The 27,566-nt window shown below is 45.3% G+C and overlaps 2 protein-coding genes across 2 annotated transcripts in view; one reads left to right on the plus strand and one right to left on the minus strand.

Moving 5' to 3' along the window:
- LOC138662948 (gastrula zinc finger protein XlCGF57.1-like) overlaps positions 1 to 10,587 on the minus strand; it is a 70,043-nt gene extending 59,456 nt beyond the window's left edge. The window contains exons 1-6 of the mRNA XM_069748961.1: positions 10,537 to 10,587; positions 6,535 to 6,684; positions 6,226 to 6,405; positions 6,020 to 6,143; positions 5,839 to 5,936; positions 5,550 to 5,640 (exon numbers count right to left, since the gene is read on the minus strand). Of these exons, the coding sequence (XP_069605062.1) occupies positions 5,550 to 5,640; positions 5,839 to 5,936; positions 6,020 to 6,143; positions 6,226 to 6,405; positions 6,535 to 6,684; positions 10,537 to 10,563 (670 nt within the window). The 5' untranslated portion in view covers positions 10,564 to 10,587. The remainder of the gene's footprint in view (positions 1 to 5,549; positions 5,641 to 5,838; positions 5,937 to 6,019; positions 6,144 to 6,225; positions 6,406 to 6,534; positions 6,685 to 10,536) is intronic.
- A 15,436-nt stretch (positions 10,588 to 26,023) lies between these two features.
- LOC138662952 (zinc finger protein 585A-like) overlaps positions 26,024 to 27,566 on the plus strand; it is a 187,238-nt gene continuing 185,695 nt past the window's right edge. Inside the window, exons 1-3 of the mRNA XM_069748964.1 lie at positions 26,024 to 26,143; positions 26,227 to 26,324; positions 26,511 to 26,601. Coding sequence (XP_069605065.1) covers positions 26,059 to 26,143; positions 26,227 to 26,324; positions 26,511 to 26,601 — 274 coding nt within the window. The 5' untranslated portion in view covers positions 26,024 to 26,058. The remainder of the gene's footprint in view (positions 26,144 to 26,226; positions 26,325 to 26,510; positions 26,602 to 27,566) is intronic.

Below are 27,566 nucleotides of genomic sequence, written 5' to 3' on the forward strand. Positions count from 1 at the left end.
CACAGCGGCGGAGGGATAGCTTCCGCCATTGTATCGCCGGAGCCCCTGGAGAGTGGTCGCATCAGCTGATGTTGCAGCTCTCCACGGGAGATCGTCGTGGGACACTCGTATTAATTGGATATCTGCGGATCAGGGAGTATATTGTTGGTTTATTATTTTAATATTTTTTTTATAGGTGAGCAAGGGCTTCGGGATTAAGGTGATTGGTGAGTATGTACTCTATGTTGTATGGACTGTATGTTGTATGGACTGTATGTTGTATGGACTATGTTGTTTGTACTGTTATATGTTGTATGGACTATGTTGTATGTACTGTTATATGTTGTATGTACTGTATGTTATGTTGTATGTTCTGTATGTTATATGTACCGTATGTTGTATGTTATATGTACTGTTGTATGTTGCATGTGCTGTATGTTGCATGTACTGTACATACGGAGAAAAAAGAGCAATCAGGTATCACTTAAAACTCAGCAAGATTTATTAATACCATTAAAAGACAACATAAAGTAATACAAAAAATAGCAAGAGGAAGCACCATAAAGGAAACACAGGGCTCCACACTAGATGCCTAGCCGAAAAATGCAAAGCAGGCTCCATATATAGCATAAGGTGCAAGTGCAATGTCCATGCTGCATATAGGCAGCATCCCCATACGCCCCAAGAGTAATCACAGTAGTGGTATATCAAAAAAAGCCATTGGGGTGGAATGCTTACCAAGGGCCAGAGTGTGGAGGTCCTGGACCGTGTGTGCGTGCCCCGATGCGCGTTTCGCGGGTAGAAAGCCCCGCTTTATCCCATTGTTTATCCCCTTGTTTCCTTTATGGTGCTTCCTCTTGCTATTTTTTGTATTACTTTATGTTGTCTTTTAATGGTATTAATAAATCTTGCTGAGTTTTAAGTGATACCTGATTGCTCTTTTTTCTCCGTATGTACAATATGTTATTCTGAGCGGGGTGTTGTTCTGTGATAGCCTGGCTAAATTTAGCCGTATAGGTGTGGCATGGTTATAATGTCACTGAGGTTGTGGTATTTACTATGTTGCATGTACTGTATGTTGCGTGTACTGTATGTTGCATGTACTGTATGTACTGTATGTTGTATGTACTGTATGTTGTATGTACTGTATGTTGTATGTACTGTATGTTGTATGTACTGTATGTATGTTGTATGTACTGTATGTTGTTTGCTATATGTTGTATGTACTGTTGTATGTACTGTTGTATGTTCTGTTGTATGTTGTATATACTGTTTTATTGTTGTATGTTCTGTTGTATGTTGTATGTACTGCATGTTGCATGTACTGCATGATGCATGTACTGCATGATGCATGTACTGCATGATCCATGTACTGCATGTTGCATGTACTGTATGTTGTATGTACTGTTGTATGTGCTGTATGTTATATGTTGTATGTACTGTATGTCTATGTATGTGTGTATGTGTTTTGTTTTTTACATTCAACACATTAGCCGGATGATGGGACTACTACTGTCCCATCATTGGCTAATGTGTCAATAACTGTCACTGTAGCAGGCAAAGCCCGATGGGACTTGTAGTCCCATAGGACAATGCCTGCACACACACATAACCCCCCAAAGACCCACCCCCGCAGACCCCTGGATAGCGCTGCACACAACTGCTGGACAGCCCCCAGATACATTGGCAGACCCATGGACAGCCAGCAGACCCCGCCTGCACACACATACACGCACACAGTCACCGCTTACACACTCACTCCTACCCATCTTCAGCGTTTCACCCGCAACTAAATCGCAGATCTTTTTACATATGCTGTTTTGCTGTGGATGTGCCTGACTCAATGCAAGTCAATGGGTGCAGAAACGCTGCAGATCCGCCAAAAGAATTGACATGCTGCAGAAAAAACAATGCTGCGTTCCGCCACGATAATTTCTGCAGCATGTGCACAGCGGATTCGCTTTTCAATAGGTTAACATGCTACTGTTAAATGCATGGAAAACTGCTGCAGATTCGCGGGAAAATCTGCAACGTGTGCACATAGCCTTAGGCTAAAGTTAGAGTTAAGCCGGGGTCAGACTTGCGAGAAACACGGTCGAGTCTCGCAAGTTAATACCCGGCACTGCCGCCCGCACTTGGATCGGTGTGTGCAGCCGCATAGCAATACATGGAGCCGCACGTTCCACTCCTGAGTATCGGCAGCAGTGTCGAGTATTAACTTGCGAGAATCGGCCATGTTTCTCGCAAGTCTGACCCCGACCTTACTGTTAGGGTTACTTTTAGGCTAAACTTAGGGTTACTGTTAGGCTAACGTTAGGGTTAGAGTTTATTCTAAAGTTAGGGTTAGGCTAAAGAATTAGGCTTTTCTCAATTGTCTCCCCAATAATTTGGTCACGTCAGTCACGTCAAAGTTTTCTATTTCCGGAAAAAATACATAAAAATGAATAAAATGTCCCGTCAGTATTATAGTATAGAGGAGGCTTATGCACTTTTATGTTCTGACAGTGAAGAAAGTGCAATGTCAGACGGCGATGTGGATTTCGAGGGCTTTAGTAGCAGCGACAGTGAAAGCTCAGAAATGAGCAGTGATTCTGGTCCATCCTTACACACAAGGACCAGTAGAACAAGAAGGACAAATAGCGCTTCTGGAGAAATGTCTCCAACTCAGGGAACAATGCCCAGTACTAGCGCTGTCCTTAGTGCTCGTGAATTGGCGCACACCAATGTCCAAGGGGTTTTGCCTCTTGATGTAGCATTTCCCAGATGGGAGGCTTCGGATTCGGCTACTCCAGTCATCCCTAATTTTAATGCCATTCCTTGTGTAAATGTGGAGGTGGAAAATTTTGGACCAACAAACAAATTTATATGCATCTCAATTTATCAGCTAGAATCCATGATCCCATTATTCTAGGTCAAATTTATGGACACCAACTAATGTCCTAGAAATGAAAACATATTTAGGACTTACATTCGCTATGGGGCTTGTTAAAAAAAAAAACAAGCATTCGGTCCTATTGGTCCAACCGCCCTGTCCAAGCCACCCCAATGTTTTCTGCCGTTCTTCCTAGGACCCGTTATGAAATGCTCATGAGATTTTGGCATTTTAACGACAACAGTCGATGCCTGCTCAGAAATGCTCCAGAACATGACAGACTATTGAAAATCAGACCCATCATCAAAGACTTGACAGAAAAGTTAAAGCTTTAGACCCCAACAGAAAACATTTCCATTAATGAGTCCCTTGTAAAATTCAAAGGACGACTGCACCTCAAGCAATTTATTCCTTCTAAGAGGGCAAGGTTCAGAATAAAGCTCTATAAAATGTGCCAGAGTTCAACAGGATACACATCAGCTTTTTGCATTTATGAGGGGAAAGATAGCCAACTAAACCCACCAGGATGCCCTACTTATCTGGGGACATCTGGAAAACCGTTTGGTAGCTGATAACTCCATTATTACAAAAAGGCTACAATCTGTATGTTGACAACTACTACACCAGCATACCCCTATTTAACCCCTTTCTGGCATGAGAGGTACTATCCCATCGCAGTAACCTGGGCCCCTATAACCACCAACGGGATACTACGTCATCACCGATCAGCGGCCGGGTGTCAGCTGATTATCACAGCTGACATCCGGCACTAGATGACCGTTCCTGGCACATTAACCCCTAGTTCGCAGCGTTCCGGTGGCATAGGGAAGCAAAGTAAAAAGGCAAAGTAAAAAAAAAATCCTAAAAAAATAAAAATAATAATATATATATATATTTATATTATACATATATATATATATATATATATATATATATATATATATATATATATATATATATATATATATATTCCAATAAATACATTTATTTATGTAAATAAAATAAACAGAGGTACACATACTTAGGCCGGTTTCACACGTCAGTGGCTCCGGTACGTGAGGTGACAGTTTCCTCACGTACCGGAGCCATTGACACACGTAGACACATAAAAATCAATGCATCTGTTCAGAGGTCATTGATTTTTTGCGGACCGTGTCTGGGTGTGCCAAACACGGAGACATGTCAGTGTTCGTGGGAGCGCACGGATTACACGGACCCATTAAAGTCAATGGGTCCGTGTAAAACACGTACCGCACATGGACATTGTCCATGTGCAGTCCGTGTGCCGTGCAGGAGACAGCGCTACATTAAGCGCTGTCCCCCCACTGGTGCTGAAGCCGCCATTCATATGTTCCCTGCAGCAGCGTTTGCTGCAGGGAAGATATGAATAATAGTGTTTAAAATAAAGATCTGCCCCCCGCCCTCCCACCCCATGTGCGCCCCCCGCTGTTCTGAAAATACTCACCTGGCTCCCTCGCTGGTTGTCGCTGCTTCCTCTCCTGGCCGCAGCTTCTCCTGTATGCGGTCACGTGGGGCTGCCGATTACAGTAATGAATATGCGGCTCCATCTCCCTAACATAAGGTGGAAGGCTGAATGCAGTACATCATTCAATAATATCAAATGCACGGTAGTGGCTCCATAATCTCATATTTGTCCGGTACACCTCTAGCTGCCTAAGCATGCCCGTAATGCATAAAATACCAGTGTACAACATCCAGACTTTATAATAATATCTACCTGCAGTCAGCACAGTGTTCCACCTCACCCCAACGCGCGTTTCGCAACAAGCTTCTTCTGGGGGCGTGTCTGGGGTGGGTAAATGCGGAGTTTTTATCATGACTAAACGCCAATGAGAAGAGTGAACGGAACCATGTGACCGGGAGTGATGCAGAGTGATTACCTGACCTGTTCGGAGCATGCACCGCTGCCCGCTTCCTGGAATGAAGATCACTTCCGGACCTGCGCTCACTGGAACGCATGCTGGTACGCAAGCGGTCCAGGTCAGAGCGCATCCAGAACTAAGCAGGGCGGGAGGCGGGCGCATGCGCACAGCCATGGAAATAGGAAACTTCACAACCTAAACGATCGGAAGCTCCAATATTTTCTGTCAGATGAGTTTCAAGAAGAAATATTACACATTTAAAGAGAACTGTGTATAATAGTGCAGAGCGGAGATGTCTTAAAGGGAACCTGTCAGCAGGATTGTGCTCAGTGACTACAGACAGTGTCAGGTTGGTGCTGTTATACGGATTACACTGATACCTGGTGATGAAATCCGTCTTGTGGTTGTTGTTTAATCTGTATTTGTAGTTTTCAGTTAATGAGATTCTCGTGCTCTGGGGCGGGGCTGTGGGCGGGGCTTTATGTGGTGCTCTGATTACATATTCATCTGTATTGGCTTATGACAGCTCGCTGATCCCTCACTACAGGGGCCGACAGCCCCTCTGCCTTTGAATAGGAGACCCTGTGGCATGACGTGGGGTCCCGATCGCTACCATGGAGAGTCAATGTCGTCATGATGACATCCAAGTCTCCAGACCTAAGAGGCTTCCTGTCATGCGCAGTGATGATCAGGAAGTCTCTCAGATCTGAGTATAGAAGCGATCAGCCTGCACAAAATGATTGTCCTATAGTGGAACACAGTGTAAAACTAAGAATGAATTAAAAAATACCAAGAGCCCGTATATTACTACTCACCTGGGTAGCCATATGTGGGAATCTCCTCTTTACACCACTCATCCCCCCTCACATATGTCTCTGTAGTATTAATATGGGTCAGATCTTCACCCTGAAACAAATATTGTAAAAGTCACCGACAGATGGAGAAGTCACATCTATGATCAGCTCTAATCCTGCCATCTCCACCGTTCTCATTACACAAGTATAAAACATATAATACTGGTGGATAAAACAAGACTGAGCACAAGACCTTCACCGGCGTCTACACATCATAGGGGAGATCTCCTGACACCTTCTCTCCATCTACCTGATGGTCCTGAGGAGCATTGGGATCTTCTTGGTTACAGTCCTGTGGAAGAAGAGGACGGGGACATCTCTCTGGTGTTGTCCTCTTACTGGATAGATCTGGAGGAAACACATACAGGGAGTGAATTCATTCTTTACATACAGATAATTATAGGCCGTGTGTATTTAGTCCTGTCTATTACCTGGAGATGTGAGGGGCTGGGGAACCTCCATTATGACGTTCTTGTACAGATCTCTGTGTCCTTCTAAATACTCCCACTCCTCCATGGAGAAATAGACAGCGACATCCTGACACCTTATAGGAACCTGACACATACAATGATACCGTCATCCCCCGATCCCTTCATAGCGTTACTGTATAATGTCCCAGCATTCCCAGCAGTGTCACCTCTCCAGTCAGCAGCTCAATCATCTTGTAGGTGAGTTCTAGGATCTTCTGGTCATTGATGTCCTCATGTATCAGGGGGTGAGGTGGAGGCCCCGTGATTGGGCTCAGGGGTCTTCCCCATCCCTCAGACACAGGGTTCTGACAGCGATCACTAGAGGTCTTCTTCACCACTGTGTAATCCTGGTAATGGAGAGACACATTAATAAATCTCACTACAGACATTTCCAGAGTCCTCACCTCTCCAGTTCTGTCCATCTGTTATTCCCATAGATAAGAATGATGTAATGTGACATCATCAGAATCTCTCACCTCTCCAGTAAGCCGGAAGAGGATCTCTACGGTGAGGTGTAATATCCTCTCCGCCATCTTGTCTCTGTCCATATCCATCTTTGATGGGTAAATCAGGAAAATGTTCTTTTGTAGAAGATCTTCACTGAGAGGATCCGATATTGTGGAGACCTGAATGAGAAGATGAGCCGATGTAACATCATAAGAATCCTGTGTAATAATACAATTACTGGAGATAATAAGGGAAATATATGAGGAGATTTATTATTTTGCAGTATTTAGTTTCCTTCTTTACATCTACTAATAAATCCTATATATTTAGGCCACAGACAACAAGCAGTTTCTTCCTCGGAGTCGGCAGCTGAATACGTTTCTCATAGACTCATCTTCCATAACGCTAATTCTCGTCTCATTTACCGACACTGGAATCGGCATTAGCAATACTGCAGGAGATATTCATTACACGCGACATGAGAAATAACTACTTCATGATGAGGACGACATCTTCATCTTCTACTACGGCTCTAGAGACATATATGGCCAGAGTCGGTCACTGACTCTGCAGCACCCGAGGTGACCGGTTGCTGCAGTGATGTTACTTTTCCTTCAGGGAAGGTGATGTCATACTCAGAGGCAAAGGAGTTCTCTTCACCAGGTAAGACACTTAAATGCAACATAATCCAAATCCAGGCCAGTAGGGGGAGATCGCCTCAGCTATATGTTTCCTGACCTGGAGGAGGAGTGAGGCAGTTAGTCACAGGACAGTGAATGAGAAACACTGTAGTGGAAGGACGTCTGGAGCATACATGAGAGGCCTGGCAGCCAGGAGGGAGCTGCAGCCGATGGGAAGGAGTAACCTGTTGGGTTGCATGTGGAGCAGCCGAAAGGGAAGGAGCACAGAAGAGAAACAGAGCTCAGCAGGGGAACAGCGGAAGGACACCCTCAGAGCCAGCACAGCAGCCGGCAACCGGGAGCCCGAGGCTTTCGTGGACTCTATGACACTGAGCAGAACCGGAGGGTAGGACACTACACTTTACCTGCAAGAAGCACACCTGCGACGCAGCAGCACCTGAGGAGCCCGGGGCATCTAAGAGTCCCTGTAAAAAGGCTCAAGCTGCCTGTTGTGCAGGTACCGGTCCCAGGACAAGAGGAAACTGGAGGACCTTGCAGGAAGCTTAAAGCAGCAGGGACCTCACCTAGAAAGGCACTAGTAGGAAAGGCTAAAGGTACCGTCACACATAGCGACGCTGCAGCGATACCGACAACGATCCGGATCGCTGCAGCGTCGCTGTTTGGTCGCTGGAGAGCTGTCACACAGACCGCTCTCCAGCGACCAACGATCCCGAGGTCCCCGGTAACTAGGGTAAACATCGGGTAACTAAGCGCAGGGCCGCGCTTAGTAACCCGATGTTTACCCTGGTTACCATCCTAAAAGTAAAAAAACAAACGCTACATACTTACCTACAGCCGTCTGTCCTCGGCGCTCTCCTTCTCTGGTCTGGCTGTGAGCGCCGGGCAGCCAGAAAGCAGAGCGGTGACGTCACCGCTCTGCTTTCCGGCTGACCGACGCTCACAGCCAGAGCAGGAGGAGAGCAGAGCACAGCGCTGGAGGACAGACGGCTGTAGGTAAGTATGTAGTGTTTGTTTTTTTACTTTTAGGATGGTAACCAGGGTAAACATCGGGTTACTAAGCGCGGCCCTGCGCTTAGTTACCCGATGTTTACCCTGGTTACCAGCAAAGACATCGCTGAATCGGTGTCACACACGCCGATTCAGCGATGTCTACGGGGAGTCCAGCGACGAAATAAAGTTCTGGACTTTCTTCCCCGACCAGCGACAGCACAGCAGGGGCCTGATCGCTGCTGCCTGTCACACTGGACGATATCGCTAGCGAGGACGCTGCAACGTCACGGATCGCTAGCGATATCGTCTAGTGTGACAGTACCTTAATGGACCTCTACTGGGACAAGAGAACTCTGACTTGCCTCTGAGAAAAATGCTCGTGTTACGGATCATGAATCTGAATGTACCATATTCGTGCAGAATTTATGTTTGGTGATCGTTTTCCGAACATATTCGCTCATCTCTAATTATGACTAAGACAACGTGCTACACAAAATAATAACTCCACTCAGTATGGAGGCATTTACAGTCCACCACAACCCCAGTATAATGGCCCCTACCAGCCACACATTCAGTATGAGAGTCCCAACAGCTCTTCTCTTAATATGATGCCCCCACAATTCCTGATATTTGAAAAAAAAAAACACACACACTACTCAGCCAACCCGGTTCCTGAGGAGCGCTGCTCTGGTCTGTGCGGTGTGAGTACTGAGGCTCCGCACTACAGGTGTGATGTAGTGACGTCATTGTGCCTGCAGTGCATGGAGTCTCAGACTCAGAAGTGAAGGCTGAATGGTGGATCAGGAGATTTCCACTCCCTGATTCACTAATCTATTCAGCGGTATCACCGTCATGGGAATGTGGATATCGCTGACATTGTGATGATGGGAAGGAGAGGGTGACCAATACCACACCCCACCGAGCCCTGTCACTTCATAGGCATCATAGCAACCGAGTGGGCTACCTTTATGGATGATACACTCCTGTCTATCCAACTATCGTATGGTAAATATTTCATAGATCCTGGGTCCATTAGTATTTGCACCAAGAATGAGGCTAAGTGAGTATTTATTAATTGTTGGTGCTCGGAGGTAGTCAGTGAGGTGGATGATACCATATTGTGCATGTAGGGGGCAGTACTGTGGGAACATTAGAAAGTGGGGGGATGGCAGTACTGTGGGGGCATTATACAGTGTCTGAGGGGGATGCCAGTCCTGTGGAAACATTATCCTGTGTCTATGGGAAGCCACTAATGTGGGAACAAAATACTGTGTGTGGTGGGATGATGGTACTGTGTGAACTTTATACTGTGTGTGGGGGTATGGCGGTATTATGAGAACATTATACTGTGTGTGGTGGGATGGCGGTACTGTAGGAACATTATGCTGTGTGGGGGTATGGCGGTACTATGAGAACATTATACTGTGTGTGGGGGGTATGGCGGTACTATGATTAGATTATACTGTGTGTGGGGGTATGGCGGTACTGTAGGAACATTATACTGTGTGTGGGGGTATGGCGGTACTGTGAGAACATTATACTGTGTGGGGTATGGCGGTACTGTAGGAACATTATGCTGTGTGTGGGGTATGGCGGTACTGTAGGAACATTATGCTGTGTGTGGGGGTATGGCGGTACTATGAGAACATTATACTGTGTGTGGGGGGGTATGGCGGTACTATGAGAACATTATACTGTGTATGGGGGTATGGCGGTACTATGAGAACATTATACTGTGTGTGGGGGTATGGTGGTACTGTGAGAACATTATACTGTGTGTGGGGGTATGGCGGTAGTGTGAAAATACCTTTTTTACGAGAGATGCCAGTACTGTGGGAACATTATACTGTGTGAGCGCCATCATATATATCACATAAGGGGTGTAAAAAGAAGAGTCATGAAAAAAAGACTCCTCAGGGCTGTGCTGCATTTGTACAAAAAGACTGCTATCTGCCGTCCAGACGGGACCATGTGACATCAATGGGAAGAGGGAGGGTTTCCGGAGGGAAGAGTCTAGAGGGTGCACCTGGTCAGGAGACCTTGATGACGCAGTTACTGATATTATAAAGGCCGGAGCCCCAAAGGCAGAACAGATTTGGCGCCAACAAAGGAAAGGGGTGCGGGGAAGAATCTGAGGTACCAGCTCATGGTAAAGTGCCCGAGGCAGCTGGGTGTGGGGCAGAACCCTGCTTACAGGGCATAATGGGGGCATTACACTGTGTGGGGCCAAGAAAGGGGCCCTGTACTAGGAGAACAATCCGCTCCCTCACTTCCTGTCCTCCATAGTTGGCTCGTATGTATCTATTACAGGAAACAGAACAACGTTATGATTCTTATAAAGAGTCTCCGTGCAGAAGGGGTTAATGTCCCCGCGCTCAGTAATGGGGAATCTCCACATACCTCCACCTGCAGAGCCGCACTCCACATATATGGCTGCTCTGTGCGCACAGGACCTGTGATGAGGTCACAGGGGGAGGAGTCAGGGGTCACGTGATCCGCAGTGAAGACGCTACATGGAGACTTCTTCTCAGTCAGTGACATTTCCGCCATTATTCGCCCTCACTACTGGCACAATTACCTCGCGCCGCCTTTTCTACACAATGTTCTGTGTGGAATGTAACGTGTGATTTCTCTGGAGACAAATAGACCCCACACATGAGGGAATTATTACCGGTTACCGGACGTCTAGTATATGGCGGCATATGATTGTGCTATCGCCTCCACACCGGGAGCTAAAATGCCGAAATCTCGCTTATTTACCCCCTTCCAGTGTCCGGCTAAGGGCTTGTTTCCACTAGCGAGATATACGTCCGAGTCTCGCATGTGGAAACGAAGCTCTGGTGCCGGCACTTCAGAGCGGAGCGTGCGGCCGCATAGGAACACATGGAGCCGCACGCTCCGCTCTGAAGTGCTGGCACCAGAGCTTCGTTTCCACATGCGAGACTCGGACGTATATCTCGCTAGTGGAAACAACCCCTAAGGGTCATATACGGCCATGCTCCTCTCCAGTCGCTGTGGGGTTTTGTTAATAGGATGGAGGGCGGCGTCCATGCTTGGACTTCAGAGAGAGTAATAAAATCACAGCTCACCTTCCCGATACCTGACCTGTTTAGCCAATTACCTGGAGATAAATGGTTTTACAGACTTACCGTGAGAGGGGCATATAACCTTATACGTATCGCCATGGTGACGGATGGAAGACCGCACACAATACACCTGAGGGGCAGATTGAACATTTGATGCTGCCATTCGGGGTAACCAATGCTTCGTCAGTCTTTGAAAATGTCATTAATTATATTTTTCTCACTGAGCACTAAGGACTAATTCCGGAGTATATAGATTGCAGTGCTAGGTAGGCAGGGGAGTGTATGTGGCTCTATACATATCAGTGCAAGACCTGCAGGCGCTGTATGTGGGTATATAGATATCACTGCATACATCAAGAGGGTCCATTCCATTACTGTCTGCTGCTGCCTATTACATATATACGTACCCTCAGGTATCAGTGGCTAGGAATTATTTTATTTGCCTTTTAGGCTACGTTCACATTGGCGTTCCGCCAATGTGCGTCGCTGTTGCAGCGGCGACGCGCCCCTATGTTTAACATAGGGGACGCGTGCGTTTTTTGGGTGGCGTTTTTCGACACTTGCGTCGTTTCCGACGCTAGCGTCGGACGCAAGAAAATGCAACATGTTGCATTTTCTGTGCGTCCGATTTTCGTCAAAAAACGACGCACGCGTCGCAAAACGCGCGCGTTTTTGCGTGCGTTTGCACGCGTTTTTTCGTGCGTCGTGCGTTGCGTCGCCGACGCAGGGCGGCGCAACGCTAGTGTGAACGTAGCCTAAGTCCTGATTATTTTATTCCAGAGCCCTTTTTTTCTCCATTCTCTTGTTGACACTGCAGACTACAGCCAGATCCTTTTCATAGTTCAGCATAAAAATCCGGCTATTTTACACTGGTTTGCGTGTCTTGAGTCTGTTTTGAGTGTCTTAACCAATTTCTTGACACCATTTTGCTGCCCAAAATATATTTAGCAACAGGGCAGAAATTGTAAACTTAGTTTTGTACGGCACACGGATCGGATATCACTGTGCTCATCATTGTGCCATTTCAGGGCTCCATAGAATTTTTTTTTTTGCTCTGCCATTTCCTACTTTTTGACACAATTTTGCTGGCCGAAAAAAAAAAAAAAAACAGGCCTGGTATTTTACAGTGTGGTATCTACGTGACACGCCTCATCTATCTGTGGGCTACAAATTGTGGCATTTGAGGCCTCCATTGAACTGTTTTTGCTGTGTGTTACCCTAGTTATTGACACCAGTTTGCTAAAAAAAAAATGTTACCTACAGGACAGATATTGTAAACTGTGGTTTTCCCGCACACGGATCACATATAAGTTTGCTCCAAATTCATCCATTTGTAGTGAACGTGGAAAATATTGTAGTCCATTTAAAATGGGCAAGGCGCATGGCAAGGGATGGGGAAGTGGACGTGATGGTGCATTCAGAGGTCGTGGGCAAGATGAAAGTGGGTCACAACAAACACCCACATCTGCTGGCTCGACCTTCCTGTCCCAATTACTGGGGGACTACAGCAGGACAGCAGTATTGAAGCCAGAGCAGTGTGAAAAGGTTGTTGGTTGGATGGTGGATAATAGAAAATAGCAAAAAAATGGGAACATGAAACATCACATTTAATAACACTATTAAAATGACTGACACAACAACAAAAATCAAACCTATATTTAGCAAAATCTAACCAGATAGGAAGCTGATTATAAGTCTAGAGACCACTAGTTAATATACAAAAAAGGTTGCACTCTATCGTGCCAAAGCATGTCGAATATGACACACATGAAATATGAATAGCAAAATGGCTTTTTGAACATTAGGAAAAATATTTGTGAGACGCTTTGCACAGAATTTGGCCAAATAGTGTGAGCCCATCAACCATCTTCAAGGTTGTCTCATTAATCTGATGGGTCCCTGACCTCCCTGTCCAAATGTGAAATGTGCCAGTCTTTTTTTCTGTCATTTCTATGTTAGCTTACTGACTGAGCACTCCTCCCGTCACCATGTGGTTTTTAATTACATCTATTCACACTTGGTTCCGGCCAACCCGGCCTAGGCTTCACTGACAGAGGTGTCCACATTCACCCAGGCATACAGACATTGGCCTTCGGTAAGTGTTCACATTTGGACAGGGAGGTCAGGGACCCATCAGATTAATGAGACCACCTTGAAGATGGTTGATGGGCTCACACTATTTGGCCAAATTCTGTGCAAAGCGTCTCTCAAATATTTTTCCTAATGTTCAAAAAGCCATTTTGCTATTCATATTTCATGTGTTTCATATTCGACATGCTTTGGCACGATAGAGTGCAACCTTTTTTATATATTGTATATGGAGGTAGCTGCTCCTGGTATGCACCTATTCACACTAGTTTGGATGTGCCAGTCGTTTTTCTGTCATCACTAGTTAATATAGGCAAACTTCCCTGCTCCCTTAACTTGAAACAGTCACTAAACTAACAGATATTAGGTACATATATCCAAAAGAATAATACCACCACTGCCAGTAATATTGGTCAACATTACTGAAGCGCCGCACAACCTTCCCTACCCTCTCCTTGTGTTTCATCACCCATCCCTGCAGACTGTGAGCCCTCGCGGGCAGGGTCCTCCCTCCTTATGTACCCGTGTGCCTTGTTATTTGCTCATGTTTAATTTATTCGTCTATATTTGCCCCATATTCACATGTAAAGCGCCATGGAATAAACGATGGGGTGCCTCATGGAGAATGGACCCTCCTATTACAGTTGAACAGGAATCCGTAAGTTTGATACAGGATTTCTCAAACCATTCCTATATAAGACCACCTCCGTACACGTTTCATCCCGGGGGGACTCATCAGGGGACAGGGCAGACAAGTGGTAGTCTAAATGATGGAGCGCTCCGCCATGACTGGCCTCTATATGGAGCCTCTCACAAGAAGGATTCCACATGGACAGAGATATCTAGGCACAAAGAGATCAAGGACATCAAAAGAAGGTCAGGAAACCTAAATTAGAGCAAGTCGGGCACCAGTACCAACAGGATTGATTCACACCGCCACTATGAATGAGAATGGAAAATGAAGGAGTAAAAAAGCCTACGTCAGAGGTGTCAAACTGCATTCCTCGAGGGCCGCAAACAGGTCATTTTTCAGGATTTCCTTGTATTGCACAAGTGATAATTTAATCACCTGCACAGAATGAATCACCTGCACAGAATGAATCACCTGCACAGAATGAATCACCTGCACAGAATGATTCCAGCACCTTGTGCAATACAAGGAGATCCTGAAAATATGACCTGTTTGTGGCCCTCGAGGAATGCAGTTTGACACCTCTGGCCTACGTAATACCCTACCACCTTCCCCAATACTAAATACACCCTACCTGACAGCGCAGTGGCGCCCCCACTCGGCGGCGGCTCACCCTCACTGGAGGACCTGTCCATGTGGTAATATGTGATCCCAGCCCAAACCCCTTTACTATACTGAATGATTGTATTATTCAGTAATTTCTCATTTTTTTACTCGTTTCCCTAATGTTTGGCAGAATGTGATTATTTATGACACAATTTCTAAATGCCCCTCAATTACGTCCAGTGTTATTTAATAATTATGGTAACATACGACACCATCTAATACAATGCTTATAGGTGATCCATGTGCGGGAAAACCACAGTTTACAATATCTGCCCTGTAGGTAACAATTTTTTTTAGCAAACTGGTGTCAATAACTAGTGTAACACACAGCAAAAACAGTTCAATGGAGGCCTCAAATGCCACAATTTGTAGCCACAGATATATGAGGCGTGTCACCGAGATACCACACTGTAAAATATGTGGCCTGTATTTTATTTATTGGCCAGCAAAACTGTGTCAATAAGTTGCAATGGCACAACAACAAAAAATTCTATGGAGTCCTGAAATGGCACAATAATGAGCGCAGAGATATGTAATCCGTGTGCCGTACAAAACTCAGTTTACAATATCTGCTCTGTTCCTAAATATTTTTTCTGGGAATCAAAATGGTGTCAAGAAATTGTATAAGACACTGCAAAAAAAATTATACAGTACGACAAAAAATGGCAGAGTTTTCTCCAGACTCAGATGTGATCGCTGGGACGGGCAAACCCGTGTAAAATACCCGGATTTTTACACTGATTATTGGAAAGGATCTGGCTGTAGTCTGCAGCGTCAACAAGCAAATGGAGAAAAAAGGGGCTCTGGAATAAAATAATCAGGATTAAGATGCAAAAAAAGTTATTCCTGCCACTGACACCTGGGGCTATGTATATATGTAATAGGCAGCAGCAGACAGTAATGGAATGGACCCTCTTGATGTATGCAGTGATATCTATATACCCACATACAACGCCTGCAGGCCTTGTACTGATATGTATAGAGCCACATACACTCCCCTGCCTACCCAGCACTTCAATCTATATACTCCGGAATTAGTCCCTAGAAGGACTATTGGTTTAGCTGGATTTGTGGATTCTGTGATGGTAGACCCTCACTAACTGAAAACCCCCCACATCTGACCCTATCTCGGCAGAAGCTCTCCCTATAACTGTCTGAATCCGGAGCTGAATGTGACGAGCAGGGCGGTGCCAGGTCTCTTATAGACCTGATGATGCTGTGCGGCCAGCCAATCACTGTAATGCCACAACCAACATGGCTATGGCATTACAGGGCGTGGCAGACAATCCCTGCATGTTTATTGGTCTCTAAAGAGCGCCAAACATGCAGGGCGGGGACCCGAACTCCTGCCGAGCAAACCCGGAAATGTATTAACCATTGGGTTACGGATTTGTCTTCTGGGTCAATGGATTCTTTTCCAATAATCCTATGTTTTCAGTCCAATGCTGATCCATCCAGTTCACTAGTGGTGCCCAGCTTTACACCACTATACCTGTGACTTCAGAACCTTCCAGAACACCAGGTCACATCTCATATAGGAAACTACTGACACAACTCAATAACACCATTTATAAATGATTTATTTACTGGCCAGAACTTTCTCATTCACATCACATACAGGTTTATTCAATCTTTTAGGTGACCTCACTTCATTCATAAGTACTTTTTAATATAATTAATGTATGTAAATGTTTTTTTTTTTTTTTTTTTCATGAACCATAATTTATCTTTGTTTGTCAGACTTTCTCATGAACTTTGACATATCGTTCTTTGTTTGGCTTTTTCTTTTCATAAAGACTGCATATAAAACGTTCCACACTTGACATGTTCATTCGCTATCAGGTTTTGTCCTGCGTGACTGTGAAAACCTATGTGAATAAACGTTTTAAGGAAATCTCCATATCTGATAGTCTTCATCAGCAGTGCAGGTACAGACACATTATACCCGGATCAGCTGTTCTGCTCGGTCTTTGGCCCCGTGTCCGGCAGCAGCTGATTTATGCATTGAACATGTTGCTGAGGTGCCGCTCTATCAGGTGAGTGTAATACTCCTCTATTCTCATTATATCGTCCTCATATGAACTCGAGCCTGGGAGGTTTCTAGGAAAGTTCCCACGCTCGAGGAACAACCAGCAGAGGGCGCCTCACCGAAAAAATGAAGGTAAATATAGGTCATTGACCTACTTTACCTTCATTCCCCGGGGCTTTGCAGCCAAGAGCACCGTTGCATTAGCAGAGCTCCTGGCTGAAAAATATTTTAACCCCTTCAGATGGATTTACATCGTGGGACCTTACAGATCTTCGGAAGGTATGTATATTGTTGGTTTTTGTTTTTTTTGTTACAGAGCGAGGGTCTTCAGATGGATTGAGCGTAGAATAAATTATTACAACAACCTTTGTTTTTATTTCATTAAAATAATTTTTAATAATGTGTTTGTGTTTTTTTTAACCCTTTACTAGTATTGGATTAATAATGGATAGGTGTCATAATTGACGCCTCTCCATTATTAATTTGGCTTAATGTCACCTTACAATAGCAAGGTGGCATTAACCCTTCATTACCCCATATCCCACCGCTACACGGGAATGGGAAGAGAGTGGCCAAGTGCCAGAATAGGCGCATCTTCCAGATGTGCCTGTTCTGGGGTGGCTGGGGGCAGGTGTTTTTAGCCAGGGGGGGGGGGCAATAACCGTGGATCCTCTCCAGGCTATTAATATCTGCCCTCAGTCACTGGCTTTACTACTCTGGCGGAGAAAATTGTGCGGGAGCCCACACCAATTTTTTCCGCCATTTAACCCTTTAATTTACTAGCTAGAATGGCCAAATTTTGCATATACACACTACTAACATTAGTAGTGTGGAATGTGCAAAAAAAAAGGGTGATATGAGATGGTTTACTGTATGTAATCATGTCTCCTATCATGTCGGGTTTAGGAAGGAGAAAGCAAAAGCCGGTAATTGAATTACCGGCATTCTGCTATATCGCGCTGGATGAAATATTAATATATATACATATATGTGTCTCAATGACATATATATATATATATATATATATATATATATATATATATATGCCTATTCTATGTGTACACATTTATTCTACCTATTCTACTGTAAGCTATCAGTGTGATTTTACTGTACACCGCACTGAATTACCGGCTTTTCTCTCTAACAGCACTGCGTATCCCTCGCAAGTCACACTGCTGGTCCGTGTGTAATCCGTATTTTTGGGGCTTCCATAGACTTTCATTGACGTTTTATTTGCGCAATACGGTGACAAACGCAGCATGCTGCGATTTTCTACGGCCGCAGAAAGCCGAATAATACTGATCAGTTTAATACGGCAGATAGGAGCAGGGGCATAGAGAATAATTGTGCCGTATGTTTTGCGAGTTTTACGGACGTAGTTTCTGTGCTCTTACGTCCGTAAAACTCGCAAGTGTGACGCCGGCCTCAAATAGCTGGATTTTTATGCTGAACTATGAAAAGGATCTGGCTGTAGTCTGCAGTGTCAACAAGCAAATGGAGAAAAAAGGGGCTCTGGAATAAAATAATCAGGATTAAGATGCAAAAAAAAATTATTCCTGGTCACTGACACCTGGGGCTATGTATATATGTAATGGGCAGCAGCAGACAGTAATGGAATGGACCCTCTTGATGTATGCAGTGATATCTATATACCCACATACAGCGCCTGCAGGCCTTGCACTGATATGTATAGAGCCACATACACTGCCCTGCCTACCTAGCACTGCAATCTATATACTCCGGAATTAGTCCTTAGTGCTCTTTTCCATTTGCGAGAAACACGTCCGTGTCTCGCATGTGAAAACCAAGCTCTGGCGCCGGCACTCCAGAGCGGAGCGTGCGGTCGCATAGCAACACATGGAGCTGCGCTCTGCTCCCAAGTGCCGGCGCCAGAAGAGAGTTTTAACCTGCAAGACACGGACGTGTTTTTTGCAAATGGAAAAAAAGCCCTTAGAAGGACTGTTGGTTTAGCTGGATTTGTGGATTCTATGATGGTAGACCCTCACTAACTGAAAACCCCCCACATCTGACCCTATCTCAGCAGAATCTCTCCCTACACTGTCTGAATCCGGAGCTGAATGTGATGAGCAGGACGGGGCTAGGTCTCTTATAGACCTGATGATGCTGTGTGGCCAGCCAATCACTGTAATGCCACAACCAACATGGCTACGGCATTACAGTGCGTGGCAGACAATCCCTGCATGTTTATTGGCTCTCTAAAGAGCGCCAAACATGGAGCGCGGGGACCCGAACTCCCGCCGAGCAAACCCGGAAATGCTCGGTGCTCGCCGAGTACAGCGATGGTCGGGCCAGTAACGTCCATTACCGAGTATGCTCGCTCATCACTAGTGTAGCTCGTTCCCCCTGTTTTTTCGTTGTCTCTGGCATCCAGAGTGCTCCTCCAATGGATGCTCCATTCTGTAGCCTGAGTGATCAGCCGACGCTCTTTGTATCGCATTATTCACCTCATCAACTCCTCCCTCATTTTCCCTTCCTCTCATTCACTACACATTCTATCAGCTTCCACCATAGTAGCTTGGCCCCGATACATGCTCACTAGGTTTATGTCTCCTGTCACCAGAACAGCCGCGATCAGGAACCAACACGCACTCTTCGAATAGACAGCCGTCACATACAAGATCCAATCACATTCTTGTGTTGTCAGCACTTCCATTTCTCACTATGTAACACCCCAGGCGGACATTCATTCTTATTACTTATTAACCATTGGGTGATGGATTTGTCTTCTGCTTCAATTGATTCTTTCCCAATAATCCTATTTCTTCAGTCCAATGCTGATCCATCCAGTTCACTAGTGGTGCCCAGCTTTACACCACTATACCTGTGACCTCAGAACCTTCCAGAACACCAGGTCACATCTCATATAGGAAACTACTGACACAACTCAATAACACCATTTATAAATGATTTATTTACTGGCAAGAACTTTCTCATTCACATCACATACAGGTTTATTCATTCTTTTAGGTGACCTCACGTCATTCATAAGTACTTTTTAATATAATTGATGTATGGAAATGTTTTTTGTTTTCATGAACCATAATTTATCTTTGTTTGACGGACTTTCTTATGCACTTTGACATATCGCGCTTTGTTTGGCTTTTTTTTTCAAAAAGACTGCATATAAAACGTTCCAAGCTTGACATGTTCATCCTCTATCAGGTTTTGTCCTGTGTGACTGTGAAAACCTATGTGAATTAACGTTTTTAAGGAAATCTCCATATCTGATAGTCTTCATCAGCAGTGTAGGTACAGACACATTGTACCCGGATCAGCTATTCTTCTCGGTCTTTGGCCCCGTGTCCGGCAGCAGCTGATTTATGCATTGAACATGTTGTTGAGATGCCGCTCTATCAGGTGAGTGTAATACTCCTCTATCTTCATTATATCTGGTTATCAGATAAGACCCTATTTTTCGCTTGTTTGTTCCTCGGTATCTCGACTACAAGAAATCTCTGTAACGCTTTCAGGTTCCTTGGTTAGAAGCCATCAAGGACTGCTTGGACCTCAACGGGGTCCATCTGAAACCCCAATGCAGAAGCCAAATGTCCTGAGAACTGGACCTGCTGTACCACAAATTGCCATTTCTCCAGGTTAGCAAATAAATAGTTGTCACGTAGAACCTGTCTGACATGCTCACCATGCTCCTCCAGAGTACGTGAGGAACTCAATATATCATCCAGGAAAATTACCACAAATCTACCAATCAGTGAGAAAAATATAATTAATGACATTTTCAAAGACTGACGGAGCATTGGTTACCCCGAATGGCAGCATCAAATGTTCAATCTGCCCCTCAGGTGTATTGTGTGCGGTCTTCCATCCATCACCATGGCGATACATATAAGGTTATATGCCCCTCTCACGGCAAGTTTGTAAAACCATTTATCTCCAGGTAATTGGCTAAACAGGTCAGGTGTAAGGGGTAATGGACAGGGAAGGTGAGCTGTGATTTTATTACTCTCTCTGAAGTCCAAGCATGGACGCCGCCCTCCATCCTATTACCAAACCCCCACAGTGACTGGAGAGGGGCATGGCCGTATATGACCCTTAGCCGGACACTGGAAGGGGGTAAATAAGCGAGATTTCGGCATTTTAGCTCTCAGTGTGGAGGCGATAGCACAATCATATGCCGCCATATACTAGACGTCCGGTAACCGGTAATAATTCCCTCATGTGTGGGGTCTATTTGTCTCCAGAGAAATCACACGTTACATTCCACACAGAACATTGTGTAGAAAAGGCGGCGCGAGGTAATTGTGCCAGTAGTGAGGGCGAATAATGGCGGAAATGTCACTGACTGAGGAGAAGTCTCCATGTAGCGTCTTCACTGCGGATCACGTGACCCCTGACTCCTCCCTCCTGTGACCTCATCACAGGTCCTGTGCGCACAGAGCAGCCATATATGTGGAGTGCGGCTCTGCAGGTGGAGGTATGTGGAGATTCCCCAATACTGAGCGCGGGGACTCTTTTGGGGTTGTTGTCGCCACTTTATAAGAATCATAATGTTGTTGTTCTGTTTCCTGTAATAGATACATACGAGCCAACTATGGAGGACAGGAAGTGAGGGAGCGGATTGTTCTCCTAGTACAGGGCCCCTTTCTTGGCCCCACACAGTGTAATGCCCCCATTATGCCCTGTAAGCAGGTTCTGCCCCACACCCAGCTGCCTCGGGCACTTTACCATGAGCTGGTACCTCAGATTCTTCCCCGCACCCCTTTCCTTTGTTGGCGCCAAATCTGTTCTGCCTTTGGGGCTCCGGCCTTTATAATATCAGTAACTGCGTCATCAAGGTCTCCTGACCAGGTGCACCCTCTAGACTCTTCCCTCCGGAAACCCTCCCTCTTCCCATTGATGTCACATGGTCCCGTCTGGACGGCAGATAGCAGTCTGTACAAATGCAGCACAGCCCTGAGGAGTCTTTTTATGACTCTCCTTTTTACACCCCTTATGTAATATATATGATGGCGCTCACACAGTATAATGTTTCCACAGTACTGGCATCTCTCGTAAAAAAGGTATTTTCACACTACCACCATACCCCCACACACAGTATAATGTTCTCATAGTACCTCCATACCTCCCCACACAGTATAATGTTCTCATAGTACCGCCATACCCCGCCACACACAGTATAATGTTCTCATAGTACTGCCATACCCCCACACACAGTATAATGTTCTCATAGTACCGCCATACCCCCACACACAGTATAATGTTCTCATAGTACCGCCATACCCCCACACAGTATAATGTTCTCATAGTACCGCCACACCCTCACACAGTATAATGTTCTCATAGTACCGCCATACCCCCACACACAGTATAATGTTCCTACAGTACTGCCATACCCCCACACGCAGTATAATGTTCTCATAGTACCGCCATACCCCCACACACAGTATAATGTTCCTACAGTACCTCCATCCCACCACACACAGTATAATCTTCTCATAGTACCGCCATATCCCCACACACAGTATAATGTTCCTACAGTACCGCCATACCCCCACACATAGTATAATGTTCTCATAGTACCGCCATACCCCGCCCACACAATATAATGTTCCTACAGTACCGCCATACCCCCACACAGTATAATGTTCTCACAGTACCTCCATTCCAACACACAGTATTTTGTTCCCATAGTGGCTTCCCACAGACACAGGACAATGTTTCCACAGGACTGGCATCCCCCTCACACACAGTATAATGTCCCCACAGTACTGCCATCCCCCCACTTTCTAATGTTCCCACAGTACTGCCCCCTACATGCACAATATGGTACCATCCATCTCACTGACTACCTCCGACCACCGACAACCCCTTTCTCACCTCGGACGGGATAGTACGTCCGAGGTCAAAAGCCCCGCTTTGATGCGGGCTCCGGCGGTGAGCTCGCATCAAAGCCGGGACATGTCAGCTGTTTTGAACAGCTGACATGTGCCCCTAATAGGCGCGAGCAGAATCGCGATCTGCCTGCGCCTATTAACTAGTTAAATGCCGCTGTCAAACGCAGACAGCGGCATTTAACTACCGCATCCGGCCGGGCGGCCGGAAATGACGTCATCGCCGACCCCCGTTACATGATCGGAGGTCGGCGATGCGTCTCCATTGTAACCATAGAGGTCCTTGAGACCTCTATGGTTACTGATCCCCGGCAGCTGTGAGCGCCACCTTGTGGTCGGCGCTCACAGCCCACCTGATTTTCTGCTACATAGCAGCGAACAGCAGATCACTGCTATGTAGCAGAGCCGATCGTGCTGTGTCTGCTTCTAGCCTCCCATGGAGGCTATTGAATCATGGCAAAAGGTTAAAAAAAATGTGAAAAAAATAAAAAAAATATAAAAGTTTAAATCACCCCCCTTTCGCCCCAATCAAAATAAATCAATAAAAAAATCAAATCTACACATATTTGGTATCGCCGTGCTCAGAATCGCCAGATCTATCAATTAAAAAAAGCATTAACTTGATCGCTAAACAGTGTAGCGAGAAAAAAATTCAAAACGCCAGAATTACGTTTTTTTGGTCGCTGCGACATTGCATTAAAATGCAATAATGGGCAATCAAAAGAACGTATCTGCACCAAAATGCTATCATTAAAAACGTCATCTCGGCACGCAAAAAATAAGCCCTCACCCGACCCCAGATCATGAAAAATGGAGACGCTACGAGTATCGGAAAATGGCACGATTTTTTTTAGCAAAGTTTGGAATTTTCTTTCACCACTTAGGTAAAAAATAACTTAGTCATGTTAGGTGTCTATGAACTCGTACTGACCTGGAGAATCATAATGTCAGGTCAGTTTTAGCATTTAGTGAACCTAGCAAAAAAGCCAAGCAAAAAACAAGTGTGGGATTGCACTTTTTTTGCAATTTCACCGCACTTGGAATTTTTTTCCCGTTTTCTAGTACATGACACGCTAAAACCAATGATGTCATTCAAAAGTACAACTCGTCCAGCAAAAAATAAGCCCTCACATGGCCAAATTGACAGAAAAATAAAAAAAGTTATGGCTCTGGGAAGGAGGGGAGTGAAAAATGAACACGGAAAAACGAAAAATCCCAAGGTCATGAAGGGGTTAATAACTCAGCCTCATTCTTGGTGCAGATACTAATGAACCCAGGATCTATGAGATATTTACCATATGATAGTTGGATAGGCAGGAGTGTATCATCCATAAAGGTAGCCCACTCGGTTGCTATGATGCCTATGAATTGCCAGGGCTCGGTGGGGTGCGGTATTGGTCACCCTCTCCTTCCCATCATCACAATGTCAGCGATATCCACATTCCCATGATGGTGATACCGCATTTTTCTTAAGATCGGAAAAAGTCGGTAACATTCGGTGAAAGATATAATAGAAGCCGCCAATACATGTGCCACGTTTAGTAAAATCACAGCCACCAATGTGGAGACTGGGGTTCAAATCCTGGCTCTGCCCTGTTGGACATAATATACCAGTAGTGGTCCATAACACTATGGTGCCTCCCTCAATAAACATGAGAGTATCATGAGCAAAGAGAGTCATGCCGGCTCAGACGTCACCTGGATTAACAAGGTCCGTGTCAGATGTCGAGGAACCAGGACAATCTGATGATAAATGGGCCACAGGACCAAACCATACATGGACAAGTCAAGAGGGAATGGTCGCCAGTGAAGAGATTTGCAGGGAGAAGCGGAGGAGTAGTGAGGAGAGAGCTGAATTAGTCGGGCAGAGTTAAGGATGGACTGGAGAGGTGCAAGGGTTTTAGCAGGGAGGCCACAGAAAAGGATGTTGCAGTAGTCGAAGCGGGAGATCATCACAAATCCTCCATCCCATAGTCCAGTACCCATATAGTATTATTATTATTATTATTTATATAACCCCATTGATTCCATGATGCTGTACATGAGGAGGGGTTCCATACAAATGTCACTTACAGTAAACTAACAATCTCAGACTGATACTGAGGGGCGAGGACTCTGCTCTTGCGGGCTTACATTCTACAGGATGGTGGGGAAGGAGACAGTAGATTGGGGGTTGCAGGAGCTCCGGTGTAGGTGAGGAGGCAGCACGGTCAGTGCAGGCTGTAGGCTTTCCTGAAGAGGTTGGTTTTCAGGTTCCGTCTGAAGGATCCGAATGTGGTTGATAGTCGGAGGGAAGATATCACGAAATTACAAGAATTGTTGGAGCCAATGTTCTTTAGAAATATTTCAATATCTTCTGGTGTTTTTCCTGTAATATAGGAAAGCCTAAGTCCAGAAATAAACCCCATAAATCACTGTACATGGAGACTTTGGGATCAGATCATTTCTGTCCACGTTGATTGTGGAAACAAAAAAGCTTTTATTAAAGCCTCAAACTTCTGTGTGTGAATCAGAGCTGAGATCTAACGTGATAGAAGATTACAGTGCAGTGAAGACGGGAAACCTTCATATTGAGGCCGGTGGTGATGGAGTCAGTGACCAACTCTGGCCAAATCTGTCTCTAGAGCCGTAGTAGAAGATGATGTCGTCCTCATCATGAAGTAGTTATTTCTCATGTTGCGTGTAATGAATATCTCCTGCAGTATTGCTAATGCCGATTCCAGGGTCGGTAAATGAGACGAGAATTAGCGTTATGGAAGATGAGTCTATGAGAAATGTATTCAGCTGCCGACTCCGAGGAGGAAACTGCTTGTTGTCTGTGGCCTAAATATATAGGATTTATTAGTAGATGTAAAGAAGGAAACTAAATACTGTAAAATAATAAATCTCCTCATATGTTTCCCTTATTATCTCCAGTAATTGTATTATTACAGGATTCTTATGATGTTACATCGGCTCATCTTCTCATTCAGGTCTCTACAATATCGGATCCTCTCAGTGAAGATCTTCTACAAAAGAACATTTTCCTGATTTACCCATCAAAGATGGATATGGACAGAGACAAGATGGCGGAGAGGATATTACACCTCACCCTAGAGATCCTCCTCCGGCTTACTGGAGAGGTGAGAGATTCTGATGACGTCACATTACATCATTCTTATCTATGGGAATAACAGATGGACAGAACTGGAGAGGTGAGGACTCTGGAAATGTCTGTAGTGAGATTTATTAATGTGTCTCTCCATTACCAGGATTACACAGTGGTGAAGAAGACCTCTAGTGATCGCTGTCAGGACCCTGTGTCTGAGGGATGGGGAAGATCCCTGAGCCCAATCACGGGGCCTCCACCTCACCCCCTGATCCATGAGGACATCAATGACCAGAAGATCCTAGAACTCACCTACAAGATGATTGAGCTGCTGACTGGAGAGGTGACAGTGCTGGGAATGCTGGGACATTATACAGTAACACTATGAAGGGATCGGGGGATGACGGTATCATTGTATGTGTCAGGTTCCTATAAGGTGTCAGGATGTCGCTGTCTATTTCTCCATGGAGGAGTGGGAGTATTTAGAAGGACACAGAGATCTGTACAAGGACGTCATAATGGAGGTTCCCCAGCCCCTCACATCTCCAGGTAATAGACAGGACTAAATACACATGGCCTATAATTATCTGTATGTAAAGAATGAATTCACTCCCTGTATGTGTTTCCTCCAGATCTATCCAGTAAGAGGACAGCACCAGAGAGATGTCCCCGTTCTCTTCTTCCACAGGACTGTAACCAAGAAGATCCCAATGTTCCTCAGGATCATCAGGTAGATGGAGAGAAGGTGTCAGGAGATCTCCCCTATGATGTAAAGGTCTTGTGCTCAGTCTTGTTTTATCCACCAGTATTATATGTTTTATACTTGTGTAATGAGAGCGGTGGAGATGGCAGGATTAGAGCCGATCATAGATGGGACGTCTCCATCTGTCGGTGACTTTTACAATATTTATTTCAGGGTGAAGATCTGACCCATATTAATACTACAGAGACATATGTGAGGGAGGATGAGTGGTGTAAAGAGGAGATTCCCACATATGACTACCCAGGTGAGTAGTAACCACTAAATGCAGAGAGGTCTCAGATTCTTCTCAGTCACCGGCTGTGGCTGCTTTATCGGTGGTGTAGTCCGGCCGTATTACCATGATCACCATACTGCACCCAAAAGTGTTCTAATGACTTTGGTCATTGAAAGCCCTTTTCTATAGAACTTACAACCTGGAGGATAATAATAATAATCTTTATTTTTATATAGTGCTAACATACTCCGCAGCGCTTTACAGTTTTGCACACATTATCATCACTGTCCCCAATGGGGCTCACAATCTAGAATCCACTTACCCCCTGGTATTAGAGAGAGGGTGATCCCTTAAAGCGACATCTATATGATTGCTTTTACCTGACCCAATATAGGCCAAGTGCACGCTTAAAGAGTCACACCGAGCACAGAGTTAGATGTATACCGTATATACTCGAGTATAAGCCGACCCGAGTATAAGCCGACCCCCCTAATTTTGCCACAAAAAACTGGGAAAACTTATTGACTCGAGTATAAGCCTAGGGTGGAAATGCAGCAACTACCGGTGAATTTCAAAAATAAAAATAGATCATTATTTCCCCATAGCTGTGCCATATAGTGCTCTACACCATTCATATTTCCCCATAGCTGTGCCCCATATAGTGCTCTGCACCGTTCACTGTGCCCCCTAGCTGTGCCATATACAGTGCTCTGCACCGTTCACTGTGCCCCATAGCTGTGCCATATACGGTGCTCTGCACCGTTCATTGTGCCCCCTAGCTGTGCCATATACGGTGCTCTGCACCGTTCACTGTGCCCCCTAGCTGTGCCTTATACGGTGCTCTGCACCGTTCATTGTGCCCCCTAGCTGTGCCATATACGGTGCTCTGCACCGTTCACTGTGCCCCCTAGCTGTGCCTTATACGGTGCTCTGCACCGTTCATTGTGCCCCCTAGCTGTGCCTTATACGGTGCTCTGCACCGTTCATTGTGCCCC

Source organism: Ranitomeya imitator, chromosome 2, assembly GCF_032444005.1.
Source record: "Ranitomeya imitator isolate aRanImi1 chromosome 2, aRanImi1.pri, whole genome shotgun sequence".
NCBI classification, from domain to species: domain Eukaryota; kingdom Metazoa; phylum Chordata; class Amphibia; order Anura; family Dendrobatidae; genus Ranitomeya; species Ranitomeya imitator.